The 14,493-nt window shown below is 36.8% G+C and overlaps 1 protein-coding gene and 1 pseudogene across 3 annotated transcripts; both read left to right on the top strand.

Annotated features, from left to right (window-relative positions):
• The first annotated feature begins 265 nt into the window (after positions 1-265).
• LOC143563854 (probably inactive leucine-rich repeat receptor-like protein kinase At5g48380) lies at positions 266-4,205 on the top strand. Of its 2 annotated transcripts, XM_077051303.1 has the most exons (3): positions 266-462; positions 1,546-2,423; positions 3,019-4,142. In XM_077051303.1, the coding sequence occupies exons 2-3, from the start codon at positions 1,608-1,610 to the stop codon at positions 4,033-4,035; spliced, it is 1,833 nt and encodes a 610-aa protein (XP_076907418.1). In that variant the 5' UTR covers positions 266-462; positions 1,546-1,607; the 3' UTR covers positions 4,036-4,142. The 2 variants fall into 2 exon arrangements, with proteins under 2 accessions (XP_076907418.1, XP_076907419.1); XM_077051304.1 differs by lacking the exon at positions 266-462 and having other exon boundaries at positions 1,531-2,423; positions 3,019-4,205.
• A 4,322-nt stretch (positions 4,206-8,527) lies between these two features.
• LOC143563853 (protein NRT1/ PTR FAMILY 8.1-like) lies at positions 8,528-13,155 on the top strand (annotated as a pseudogene). The gene is made up of 4 exons (XR_013140737.1): positions 8,528-8,884; positions 9,809-10,026; positions 11,204-11,766; positions 12,244-13,155. The product of XR_013140737.1 is annotated as a protein NRT1/ PTR FAMILY 8.1-like (transcript).
• The last annotated feature ends 1,338 nt before the right edge of the window (positions 13,156-14,493 follow it).

Genomic DNA, 14,493 nt, shown 5'->3' with positions numbered 1-14,493 from the left:
GTTTAACAAAATCAACATTTTTCTAGTCTAATTTATAGACATCTTTTTTTTCTCTCTAAAAATATACAAATGTGAATGGAAGAAAAGTAAAATGGAAAATCTGTGGGAGAGTGTGAATTACTAAATCAGTCGGCCAATAAAATATAAAACTGGAGTCTTCAAAAATCACTTTCTTGAGTCCAAATTCCACAAAAAAGTAACAACAATAATATTTTATAATAATAATAATAATAATAATAATAATAATAATATTCGTTCACACGGTTTCCACTTGACTGAGTCAAGAATTGCAAGAAAGACAATCATACCATAATTACTTAGTGGATGCAGTAGCAGCTTTCAGTCAAGTCGTCGCTTAAATTTCGCTTCTTTGACCATCACTCTTATTATTATTATTAACATCACTTGTTTCTTCAATCAACATTCTGTTCTGTTGCTGCAACTCATCTTCAAACACTCACTGTATGTCATCTTCATAATAATTTAATTCATTTTTGTTACAGTTTAGCTTCAAATTGATGTAAATTATTCATCTTTGTGGTTAATTTGATCTGGGTTTTGATTGAATTTCGTTAATTATGAAAGTTGATGTCGTTTTGGGTTTAAAATTTGGGTTTTTGATTGTTTATGATATAATTCTGATGGAATTTGAATTTGTTAGTTCATATTTTAACATGATTTAGGGTTTTAATTAGGGGGTTGATTGGCTTTGATTTTATTATGATGTAATTAAATTTTATGAATACAAATTTTGACATGATTTATTAATTTTCATATAATAAGATTTTTAAGTCAAGATCATATTTTTCTAATATTATATAAAAAAAAACATCCAAACGATTACAATGAAGTGACCGCGAACCCCTAGTTTGCGGGTTTTGATTGTTTTATGATTTGATTCTGATTGTTTGGATCACAATAATCACTTTGAACACTTGCATCCACACACTCCTAATTTCAAAAACTGTATTTTTTTATTGAATATCAGTAGAATATGCATCAAATAATGGTTATTTAGCTTCTGTTATATGTAACAATATCAACAAAACTGTTGTATGATTTCATTGATTATATATGTTATATAAGAAGAAAACTAGCACAAGTGTGTTAGTTAAATCAACTAAATTTAACAAGCTCTTTTGACAAACTTTAGTCAACATAGTTCGAAGAGTACTGTAATAAAATGAATGTGATGTGTGCCACGTCCATGCACATGAACACAACATGGGTTTCTAGTAGTTTTGGTTCCATGCATTTCCTTTTGATTGGATTAGTGGTCGGTTATTTGTTTAGTTAGTGGGTAGTTATTAATTAAGTAGTGAGTCGGTTATGTATCTTGGCTATATAAGCCACTAGCTCTTATGTGTTAGGGATATGAATGAAAATATTATGCTTTGATCAACCAAAGTCTCTTCCAAAAGTCTCTAGTTTCAATCTGGTTCCTTTCTATTTTCTTGTACCATTTGATTAACGAACGAGGTTCGTAACAGAATGATATTTATTAGTTATTATCTTTTTAACTGTTTGTTTCACTATCATCTGCAGGTACTTGAATATATGCTATTGTTAATTCTTCGAGTTTTATATTACTAAAAAAATTCAACAAAATGAGTAACGTACCGACGATAACTACTTGCATCATGATACTTACAATAATCACATTCAGCAATGCTGTCGAAACTGATATCAACTGTCTTAGATCGTTTAAAGCTTCAGTTGAAGATCCTGATAACATGTTATCAAATTGGGATTTCAATAACAGTACCGAAGGGTTCATTTGTAAATTCACTGGAGTTGAATGCTGGCATCCGGACGAAAGCAAAGTTTTAAATATCCGCCTTCCTGACATGAAACTCAAAGGGATGTTACCCCTCGGGCTCGAAAATTGTACATCTATGACGGGCTTAGATCTTTCTAGTAACCACTTGTTCGGTTCTCTCCCGACAAACGTGTCAAAAGTTTTAGGGCTGTTAACAACTCTTGACCTTTCCTCAAACAACTTCTCGGGTCAGATACCCGCAACCTTTGCAGAGTGTTCTTACCTTAATGCTCTCAAACTGGATAACAACCGGTTTTCGGGTCCGATACCGTCGGAGTTAAGTCGTTTGGCTCGGATGAAAGAGTTTAGTGTTGCGAATAATCTTTTATCCGGGCCCGTTCCGGGTTTTCAGAATGGGAGTATTAGTGTAGACTATGCGGGTAATCCTAAGTTATGTGGCGGGCCTTTGCCTCGTTGTACACAGGTTAAGAAAACCCGTGTCGGTGTTGTTATCGGAGCGGCTATTGGTGGGGCGGCTCTGGCGGTGTTGGTTGTCGGTGTGGGGATGACGGTGTTTATGCGTAAGGTTGTTAGAAAGAAGAAAGATGATGATCCTGATGGGAATAAATGGGCCAAGAATATTAAAGGAGCTAAAGCCATTAAGGTAATATAATTTGATCCCTTGTTAGTTGTTATTTCTGTTTTGTCTAAGAAATCTTTCGGGTTCGTGTTCGCGGGTTGGTGGGTCGGGCCTGAAAATTTTGCATGAACCGGAACAAGACATGGACATGAATATTGTGGTAAGTAAACGAACCCGAAACTTGACACGTGCAGGAGCCTTTTGGGCCAAAAAAGAAATTGCATTTTGGTATTTTAAAAATTATATTTATGTATTGTTTTTAATTTTTTTGAAGCAAATATGTTTAAACTGTGCCGATTGACTGTAACTTTTGAAATTTGGTATAAAAAATACCCAAATAACTAAATGGGTTTAACGGGTCAACCCACGAACCACCGGGTTGACACGAACACAATCCATTTAGCTAAATGTGTTTGCTGGTTCCACTCGAAACTGAACAAGACCCGTTTAAACCCAAACCAGCGACTTTTTCTTATCGTATTCCCATGTCGTGTCATTAATTCACACCGCTAGCCAATTTGTGTGATTTCAAAAATAAATCTTTTTTAGCTAATAGTGGTAGTTAACGCATTAGTTATTTTTTATATATTCTAAAAATGACTTTTGATGTTCATAGCAGCTTTCTATGTTTGAAAACCCGGTTTCCAAAATGCGGTTGAGTGATTTAATGAAAGCCACCGACAGTTTTAGCAAAGAGCACATAATCGGGTCAGGAAGAACGGGTTGTTTATACAAAGCCGTACTCGAAGACGGCACCTCACTCATGATAAAAAGATTACAAGACACTCAACATTCCGAGAAAGAATTCGCATCCGAAATGGCCACACTCGGGAAAGTCAAACACCGAAACCTGGTCCCGCTTTTAGGTTTTTGTGTCACCAAAACCGAACGGTTTTTAGTCTACAAATACATGTCAAACGGAACCCTCCATGATAAACTACACACAATCACCGACAACCCGAACCCCCTCGATTGGCCTTCACGGCTAAAAATCGCGATCGGTGCAGCCAAAGGGCTCGCATGGTTGCACCATAACTGCAACCCACGTGTCCTCCATAGAAACATAAGTTCCAAATGCATCTTACTTGATGCGGACCTCGAGCCCAAAATATCTGATTTTGGGCTCGCGAGGCTCATGAATCCGGTCGATACGCATTTGAGCACTTTCGTAAACGGTGAGTTCGGTGATTTGGGTTATGTGGCCCCGGAGTATACACGGACCCTCGTTGCGACACCGAAAGGGGACGTGTATAGCTTTGGTGTGGTGCTTTTAGAACTAGTGACGGGTGAAAAACCGACCCATGTGACTAAAGCTCCTGAGACGTTTAAAGGGAGTTTAGCCGAGTGGGTGACTCAGTTATCTGGTGAGTCGAGACTTGAAGACTCGATTGACGAGTCGTTAAATGAGAAGATGTATAAGAGTGAGGTTTTTCAGTTTTTGAAAGTGGCGTGTAGTTGTGTCGGGCCGGCCCATAAAGAGAGGCCCACTATGTTTGAAGTGCACCAGTTGCTACGAGCGATTGGTGAGCATTACCATTTCTCGACTGATGATGAGATCTTGGCGATGCCGACGGATAGCGGGGATGCAGGTCAGATAGAGCTCATCGTGGCCCGTGATATGCTTGAGAAGTATTGAAGTGTTGTAAATAAGTGTTATATAGATATTATTATTATTATTATCTACAGATTAAGGTTTCAGGTTTGACTTTTATATTAGAAGTCAAGACATACTAGCTTCACTCATTGCAGTGTTCGATTTTTTGTGTTGTGAAATACTCCGTAGTATGTTAGTTATTTGTTTATTAATTTTGGACTGAGCCCGTTTTTCTCTAAACTCGTTTTGACCTGACCCGCCTCTTTGCTGGTCGTGGTTACACGTCAAGTATTGTGTTGGCTTGAGGACAAGAAAACTGAAGTTGATTTTGTGTAAGTTTGGGTCACTACATAGTTGACCCAAATGAACTATGATCAAAATTTGTAAAACATTATACAAATTTATATACATATTTGTTAATCTTTGTTGTATCATCTCATGTTTGTGAAATGATGTTTAGTTTCATTTAAATTTTAAAACCAATTTCAACCACCACTTTAATTTTTTTTTTTAAATTAAAAAAATATTTTTTTTAATTTGTTTTTACTTTCAAACAGTAATATTTTAATAAAATATTATTATTATTTTTTTCTCTATACATTTTTGTTTATCTTTGTACGTGTGGTTGGTAAAAGTGAATAGAACGGTTTATTGAAAGAAATTGCAATGAAGATTGTTAAAAAATGTGGTGGATTGCCACTTTTTGTTCAAGCTGTAAGAAAGGCTTTAAAAAATAAAGACTTGAAAAGTTGGGAGGCGGCACTTAGTCGTCTACAAGATCCAACCGATGAGGAAACCCCTTTCAAAATAAAAGGGATATTGCAGCTGAAGCTAAGCTACGACAATCTAGAAAGTGAAGTAGCTAAATCATGCTTCTTATTAGGCTGAGGGGTGTGGAGCGCTAGAAAGGGCGCAAGAGGCCAGCCGCTCGCGCCCCGGGGCGCGAGCACCACACCACCGAGGCGCGAGAGGGGCGCGAGAGGGGCGCGAGCGCGGAAAAAGAGGCGGGCGCAAGGGGGTTCGCGGGACCTGTGTGGCGTTTAGGGCATGGGGAATGGTGAAAAGAGCCGTTGGAGACCTTAAATGAGCCGTTGGCTCTTTATTTTTAAAAAAAAAAAATTTTTTTTTTTTTTTTACTCCTATATATTACCCATTTTATACAACACTTAACACAACTTCAAAAAAAAAACCAAACTTACCCATTTCTTAACACAACATTTTTACCATATCAAACACAACTTCAATCTCCAAACAACCCATCGTCCCATTTTTTTTTTAAAAATAATGTCGTCGTACTCGTCTGATTCCGACTCCTCCGAAGAGGATGATTTGCTTCTTCATGTAGGGGGAGTTTTGACCGCAACCGTGGTCAATCTCTTGCAAAATCAAGCCCATCAACCCCGACTCCCGAGGGTTAGAGCACCACCTCGTGATCGTGATCGATCGGGTGCTAACGATACTTTGATGAGGCATTATTTTAGCCCTCAACCGGTATACGCGGAGTCGGATTTTCGAACTCGTTTTCGAATGAGCAGGCAATTGTTCACGCGTATAGCGAGTGATTTAGAGGCACGGTATCCCTTTTTCCAACAAAGGGAGGATGCTAGGGGTCTTCCCGGTTTTACCCCTCTTCAAAAATGCACGGCTGCTATCCGTCAATTAGCGTACGGCATCTCGTCGGACGCTTTGGATGAGTATTTACAGATGTCGAAAAGGGTTGCACGTGAATCCCTTCATTTTTTCTGCCAAGGTAAAAAACATTCATTTTACTTTTTATTAAATATTTATTACATTTTGTAATATATATTGTACGTAGGAGTCATATCGACTTACGCTCGGAGATATCTGCGTAAACCTACAACGTATGACATCCAACGCATATATGAGGTGCACGCAGAAAAACATGGTTTTCCTGGGATGCTAGGTAGCATCGATTGTACGCATGTTGGATGGGCTATGTGTTCAACGGCCTGGCGAGGTCAGTTCCACCGTGGTGATCATGAAGGGCCGACCCTCATACTTGAGGCGGCGGTGTCACAGGATCTTTGGTTTTGGCATGCTTTTTTTGGTGTTGCTGGGTCAAATAACGACCTTAATGTTATCGATCAGTCACATTTGATCAACGACCTTATCGACGGGGTTGAACCACCTCAATCTTTTATTGCAAATGAAGAACTCTTCAAGTACGGGTACTATCTGGTCGATGGTATTTACAACGAATGGGCTGTGTTAGTTCAAGCTTTTACAGATCCAGTCGCCGACAAACGGAAGTATTTTACGAAGAAGCAAGAGTCTGCTAGAAAAGATATTGAAAGAGCTTTTGGAGCTATAAAAAAACAATATTATGTTCTGGCGAACCCGATACGTTATTGGACTCGGGAGAGGATAATGGACGTCGTCTACACGTGTCTTATCCTACACAACATGACGTTAGAAGACGAGGGCAAAGCCATATGCCAAAACTACCAAGGTGACATTCCGCCACAACCGTCCACAATCAGTGATCAACAAAAACTTCATAACATAGCAAATATTAAGAGCCGTGAGATACACGGGGATCTTCGACATGAGTTGGTTGAACATTTGTGGGCGAGGCGACCAGATGATCTTGTATTAGATTAGTTTTATTATTAAATATTATTGTTTGTTTAATTTTTACTATGTTTTTTTTTATTATGAATTTTCAAAAAAATGTGTGTTTTTTTAAATAATTTTTGAGTTTTTTTAATAATACGTTTTTTTAATACATTTATAAAAAAATAACAAAAAAAACCGCTCGCGCCCCCCTCTCGCGCCCCTCCACACCATGTCCCGGGGCGCGAGCACCACTACCAACACCCATCTTATCAAGTTTCTCTCTCTGCCACACGTCACAATATTATTGGCTGGCGCCCCCACTCGCGCCCCCTCTCGCGCCCCCCCACACCCCTCAGCCTTATGTAGTATGTTCCCAGTTAGAGCATCCATAATGATGGATAAAGAAAAACAAACTAAACACGTCACATCAGCTGTCACATCAGATTTTTATTAGTTCACTATTAAACACCAAAAACTCTTATTTTTTCCTTCAACACCACATCCACTTTTAAACACCTCTATATTCCACATAATCATTTACTTCTATATTTCCTTTCTATAACTAAAATGCTTTTATAAAATAAAATACTTTTATTTAAGTATCTTAATTTCTATTTTATATTATTTAAAAATAAAATAAGTCTAGTAAATAAATTTATATAAATAATAGAAGGTTGGTGTTTGACATTGGATTAGTGTTTGGAGTCGGGATTGTGTTGGTGTTTGGGGTATGTAGTGACTAGTGGGTTAGCGTCGCAAAGCAAAAATTGAAAGATATTATTATCATTCATTTTGTGAGAGAAATGTAAATGAAATTTTTATGGATTAATAGAGTGTTTATAGTGGTTTATATAGAGAAAACCTTAAATATTTATAGCACTTCATCAAAAAAACAAAAAAAATAGTTACTGTTGTATTAAAGTTGAGAAAAAAATAATATTATTTTAATAAAATATTACTGTTTGAAAGTAAAAACAAATAGAAACAAATTACTTTTTAATTTTAAAAGAAAGATAATTAAAGTGGTTGTTGAAATTGGTTTTAAAACTGAAATTGGAACAAATTAATTAAATTGGACGCACTTATTATGTTTAGTTTCATTCAGTTTTGTGAATATGCTCTAAACTAAACATCACTTCCAATATGCATTTATCTCGTTCAGTTTTAAATAATGTCACGTCAAAACTGAACACTACATTGGATTTATAGGGTGTTTGGCCTAGCTTTTTTTAACAAAGCTTATAGCTTTCTTTTTTTTTTCTTTTTTTTTTTTTTTTACAAAATAAGCTTAATTTGGTGTTTGGTTTAGCTTTTTTAGCTTATGCTTATAAGCTTATATAAGCTAATTTGAATAAACTTACTTGAAGATTGTTTTTTAGCTTGTTTAAAGAAGCTTATGTGTTTTTTTATCTTTTATATGAGTACCATATTGTTATATAAAAATAAAAAAAAAATTTCGTGAGATTTTTACAAAGTGTGTTTTATCAAAAGTGTGTTTTACAAAATTGTGTTATACAAGTGTGTTTTATTTTTTCATAGTGTTTTTTTACATTATGTTTTTTACATTGTGTAATTTAATTGTGTTTTTATTTTCATAGTGTTTATTCCATTGTGTAATTTTATTGTTTTTTTCATTGTGTTTTTATTTTTATAGTGTTTATTCCATTGTGTTTTTTACATTGTGTCTTTTCCATTGTGTTTTTCATAGTGTTTTATTTTCCGACGAAATTTCCGAAGACTTTTCCGGCAAGGTGGTGGCGGTGGGTGGCGGTGGGCGGTGGTGGTTGTAGGAGATAAGTTAAAATTTAAGTGGGTTTTAATTAAGTAGGTTTTTGAAATTAAATTAAGTGAGTTTTCAATATTTAGGCTCCTCCGTAGCTTCTTTGAATAATAAAACTAAAAATTGACTTGCAAATATCTCGTTTGATTTTATTTACGGATAAAAAAGTTGTTAAAGTCTAGCTTGATATATATGTTTACATCAACAATTTAATTTCTCTGACTGCTGATTTTGAAGTTTCATTGTATCCGGACATTTAAGAATCAAGACAAAATCATGAGTTGAATTAGGAAGAAAACATTCAATCCGATTCCCACCTGTATCCACACATTAATTAATTTTATAATTTATTTAAGGAGGCTGCCATGAACAATTATCAGTTACTTGACACCACCGATCCAACGAGTGCTGCTTCCTATTCAGATTCAATCTCTGCGTCGATGGATCTGGTTACTAATGGAAGCGTTGATTTCAGAGGCAGGATCGCCGATAAACGCCGCACCGGCGGATGGAGAGCTTCTCCCTTTATTATTGGTACACTTTATTTTCAAATTATTATTCTTCCGTCAGTCGGTCAGATATAAAGTGAGAATCAAGCAGTGTAATTACGTAATAGAGTAATTACATAATTACTCTATTTGTATATATAATTATTGTACTTGATTCTCACGTTTAGCACGTTAATTTCGTTTGTATGTTAACATTCCCCTAATAATCATATCTTGTACGGTTAGGATTAGAGGTGCACAAAAAACCCGAACCCGAAATAAAAACCAGGAACCAGTATTTTTAATACCCGGGTTTTTAATACCTGAACTTGTATCCGACCCTACCCGTAGGGTACGGATATGGTATGCATTTCGATACTAAAACCCGAACAGGGCCCGGTTTGTACCCGGTAATACCCGAAAACTCGAACCGTTTCCATACTCGGAACCGGTTTTTCTAATACCCGAAACCGGGTATTCAAATACTCGATGTATACATGAAAAGTACCCGAAAATACCCCTAAAAAGTGCAAACTTTTAAAAAATTCAATCTATACCCGAAAGATACTCGGAAAAAAAGCCCGAAAATAGGGTTTTTTTTATACCCGAAAATTGGGTATTCGAATACCCGGTTCTATACCTGACCCGAACCTGATGCTCATGGTATAGTTTTTAGAGACAATACCTGGACCCGGACCCGAACCCGACCCGGGTATTACCAATACCCGATTTTCCAATACCCGGTCGTACCCGAACCCAGGTATTTGAAAAACCCGATTTGTGCATCTTTTAGTTGGGACTGGCAAACGTGCCAGAAGTCGAAACGGGTCAAATTAAGAAAGGGTCAGATTAAAAAGGGGTTGGGTCGGAACGAAATTCATCTGGGTTGGAATACACTTCTTTTTCTTTTTATTGCGAGTGTTTTGTTATAACCGAACCGAGGATCCTAACAATACACTTCTTTTGGCAGCCAATGAGGCAGCGGAGAGGCTGTCAGCATTTACGGTGTCAGCGAGTCTAGTGTTGTATTTGACCAAAGAGATGAAGGAGTCGCTGCCGGATGCTACTACTCATGTCAGTGATTGGGTGGGAGCCACGTATCTGCTTATGCTTCTCGGAGCTTTCCTTGCTGATGCTTATTTGGGCCGTTATCTCACCGTTATCCTCTCCTCTGCCGTCTACCTCGTCGTAAGTCCCTTCTTACTTTATTCGGTTTAATAAAATATGCAAATAATTATTGCAAAGGATTCAGGGTTTAATATTTTAATTTTGTGTACTATTACTTTTATACCCTTTTTTGTCTGTACTTGACACATGTCTGGCTTCTCACACTTCTCATTTTTGTTGGCCTTTGTAAAATAACTCAACCCTATAATTAATTAATAATATGCCAAATAGAAAAATATTATCTTCCAAAATTGGCCTTTCAGTGTTTGGTATGTTGCTATATATATATGTTAACAAGTAACTATGACTCCAATTTATACTATAATTTGTCAGAATTAGTTGTTTCATTTTAAATAATAAGACAAACCATACCCGTTAGAAATCCCACCAATAATATACGTCCGTTAATAAATATAAATATATAGTTTGCACTACTACTGTTTGCGTTAGTTTTACAAATTACCATTTGCTAAACACGAGAGAGCTTGTTTGGAGAGTCAACACGTGTTTATCCCCTTTGCCTTTGACACTTTTGGTTTCTTAGCCCCGGATGTCGTGGACCTTTTGAATAGGGTTCAGAAAGTTGTGCATAGTAACGTATCGGCCCATAAGAATCGAAACTTTGTTTTTAGTAGGATTGGGTTTGCTATCCAAAAGGGGGTTGCGGCGCAGCTTGTTGCCCGCTTACCTGCCACTTCATTGTAAATCGTTTGGATGTTTCAACATATTAACCGATTTAATACAAAAAATAAAATAAAATCATCATCTCATTAGAGTTTGCCATTGCAAATTCCTCTATATGAAAATCAGGTTTTGGGATGTTATATTCTAACATGTACAATAAAATTGGACGTGTTAGGGGTTTAATTAAACTTGTCATGTTTGGTTTCACATATTTAACCGTTTAACTAATCTGGTCATCCTTTTTGATTAAACGGGCCATGTTCGGTTTGACATATTTAACCGCTTAACTAGGTAGGTCGATCCGTTTAATCAAAATGGACCGACCCACAAACCTGTTTATGACCTGTTAACCCATTTCTTGCAACCCTCCTACCTGATTACAACCCGTTTTACTCGTTAAATAAAAAGGTTAAACGGGTCGTGTTTGTGTTACACTATTTAAAGTAAGTCTGAGTTAGAGCAAACTAATTTCACCCATTGATGACAACTTTTGTTTTTCTTTTCCTATAACCAGGGAATGATAATGTTAACCGTTTCGGCTTCAGTACCCACCTTACGCCCCTCTTGCGACACCGAAATATCAAACTGCTCGTTAGCAACCCCGGGCCAATCAGCATTTCTCTACTCAGCCCTAGCCCTAGTAGCCCTGGGAACCGGTGGGGTCAAACCCAACGTCCCCTCATTCGGGGCGGACCAACACGATGAAAACGACCCAAAAGAACTCTCATACAAATACACCTTTTTCAACCTTTTTTTCTTATCGATTAAAGTCGGGGCGTTGTTAGGGCTGACCGTGATGGTGTATATAGAACAGGAGAAAGGGTACGCGTGGGGGTTCGGGCTACCGACCGGCATCATGTTTGCATCGGTTGTGATTTTGGCAGCCGGGTTTCCGAGGTACCGGTATAAAAAGCCCATGGGGAGTGTTTTTACAAGATTTATTCAGGTGGTTGTGGTTGCTGTTAAAAATCATTTTAAAGGTGTTCAAGTTGGTCCTGAAGTTAAGCTTTATGAGGTTGCTACTGAAGAGTCTGATATTTTGGGTGCAAGAAAGCTCTCGCGTACTCCTCAGTACAGGTTATCGTTCTTGCTTTGGTACGGGCCGGGTCGGGTTGGGTTGGCCTGCAAACACTTTGTCTAAGTCTAATATTGTAGATTTTTTATTATAGTTAAATCATATGTTAAAATAAATTAGTATATTTTATATAGATTAAACATAACTGTTTCTTATACATTTTGGATTTTTTTGTTATAAGTTTGTGATACTTTATAGTATTAATTTGCAAAAAATAATAAAAAAAAATCAAGCTAAGTGGGTCGTTTTTGTATTAACTCGTGATTACTCGTCTCACGTTTGGGTTCTTATGTGTGACATTGTTTTGGGTTTTTGTCGTGTTCGGGCTCATAAGTCTGGCACGGTTCTGGGTTTGTGTTCGGGTTTGACCAACCAACCCAAAAACACGGCCCATCTAACACCCCTATACTTAATGCAGTTTAAACTAGTTAGATTGTTTAAATAATAATGTAACTGGTGATTAATAATTTCGTTTTCAGATTCCTGGACAAAGCAGCAGTAATGCAAGATCCCGAGTTAACTGACATAACCGACCGATGGTAACTATGCACTGTAACACAGGTAGAAGAATTAAAAACCTTCGTACGTGTCTTCCCGGTTTGGGTCTCAACCATAGCCCTTTCCCTTTCCTTAGCCCAACAATCTACCTTCTTCTTAGCCCAATCCAAAATCTTGGACCGACACCTCGGCCCCAACTTCATCATCCCACCGGGCTCCATGCACGTTTTCGCGGTCATAAACGCGTTTGCCACCGTCCCCATTTACGAAAAATTCGTAGTCCCAATCATAAAACGGAAAACAAAGCACCATCGGGGCCTCACATCATTACAAAGAATGGGGCTTGGTTTGTTCATTTCCATTTTTTCCCTTGCCTCGGCCTCGGTAATCGAACACATGCGTAGGACCCACGCAAACCCGTCGGGTTTATCCGTGTTTTGGTTGGTCCCACAGTTTTTTATACTGGGTGGGGCTGAGTCATTCACCTATGTTGGACAATTGGAGTTCTTTTATGATGAAGCGACCGATGGTATGAAAAGTGTCTGTGGGGCGTTGTTTTTGAGTGAGATCGGGATTGGGAGTTGGGTAAACACCGCGCTTGTTAAAATCGTTGAGCGGGTCACCGGAACAGGTGAGGGCGGGTGGTTAAGAGATGATCTTAACAAAGGTAAACTTGATTATTATTATGCGATACTGGCTACGATTAGTGCGTTAAATTTGTTTTTATACGTGTGGGTTGCTCGAAGGTACAAGGGTAGACATCAAGGATGAAATTTGCTATTCTAGTCATATTGATTATTGTTCAATGCCCTCATAGGATCCGGGTGTTATATTTACACCAATTGTATTAGGTTGGAAAATTGTCAAAAGTTTATAGAATTATAATTATAATTTTTCAAGTTGATACAAAATTCGTGAAAATCATAAAGCTATTATATATATAGTAGTTTGATCCTCCCGTATTACGGGAGTTTATTTAAGTTTTTGTTTTAATTGTTTTGCTATTTTATGATGATTTATTTTATTTTTTAACGTAGTTTTGTTTTAATTTAATACATATATATTAGTTTGTTATTATATTTTTTAGCGTTTGAGTTTTTTCAATTGAGATGTGTAGGTTTTTTAGATTTTTAATGAACAAACATAAACGGACACGTGCATGTTGATTTTTTATGAACAAATATGAACACAGATATTTGTCTAATGAAAAATGGGACATTGATATAGCTGACAATGGTGGGTAGTATAGGAAGTTAACCGAGATGATAGACCAGAAACAGAAAATATGTAAAGGAGATAAATTAAATTAGCGTTTAATGATGAAAATGTTTACCAATAAATGAGATCTTATAACCAATTTGAGGGCTATTAGGGTTTGGTAAGACCATAACCCGTGAAAATTATTCTTTGATGATTAAGGGGTTATTTCACAAATAAATGAGATGTTATAACCCGTTTAGGAGTTATTTGGGTTTGGTGAGACCCATGACCCGCAAAAATTATTGTTTGATTATGAAAGAGTTTCATAAATAAATGAGATGTTATAACCCATTTAAAGATAATCCGGGTTTGATGAGAACCATACTCGCGAATTTGGGTCAAATGCATGAGAACCTTTATTTAGAAATCAAACAATCTGGTGGCTTTAGAGAATGAGGAGAACAATCTGAGAACGACACTTAAGATTTCGTAGTAGACAATTATATAGATATAATTAGATATATAAATAAAATATTGGATGGTGTAAAAAAAAGCTTTAATTTCTAGAACAACCATTTAAGTAAATTATTTAGAAGGCATTATCAATAACTATCTCTTGTTGTGGTGGTTAGTCAAGCGTACCTTGAAACTTTTATTTCACCACTAGTGCGCTCACTTTCGAAACATGTTAGAACTCATTGTGGCTCGTGACATGTTAGAGAAGTATTGAAGTGTTGTAAATAAGTGTTAAATAGATATTATTATTATCTACATATTAAGGTTTCAGGTTTGACTTTTATATTAGAAGTCTAGACATAATAGCTTCACTCATTGCAGTGTTCAAATTTTTGTGCTGTTAAATAGTATGTTAGCTATATGTTTATTGATTTTGGCCTGAACCCATTTTGTTTTTGAACCCGTTTTGACCTGACCTGCCACTTTGCTGGACGTGGTTGCATGCCAAGTATTGTGTTGGCTTGAGGACAAGAAAACTGAAGTTGATTTTGTGTAAGTTTGGGTCACCACCCAAA

This window comes from Bidens hawaiensis, unplaced genomic scaffold (genome assembly GCF_021521415.1).
Source record: "Bidens hawaiensis isolate Kalapana, Puna unplaced genomic scaffold, B.hawaiensis_p1.1 tig00021540_1, whole genome shotgun sequence".
Classification (NCBI taxonomy): domain Eukaryota; kingdom Viridiplantae; phylum Streptophyta; class Magnoliopsida; order Asterales; family Asteraceae; genus Bidens; species Bidens hawaiensis.
This window is presented reverse-complemented; position numbering and strand designations above follow the sequence as displayed.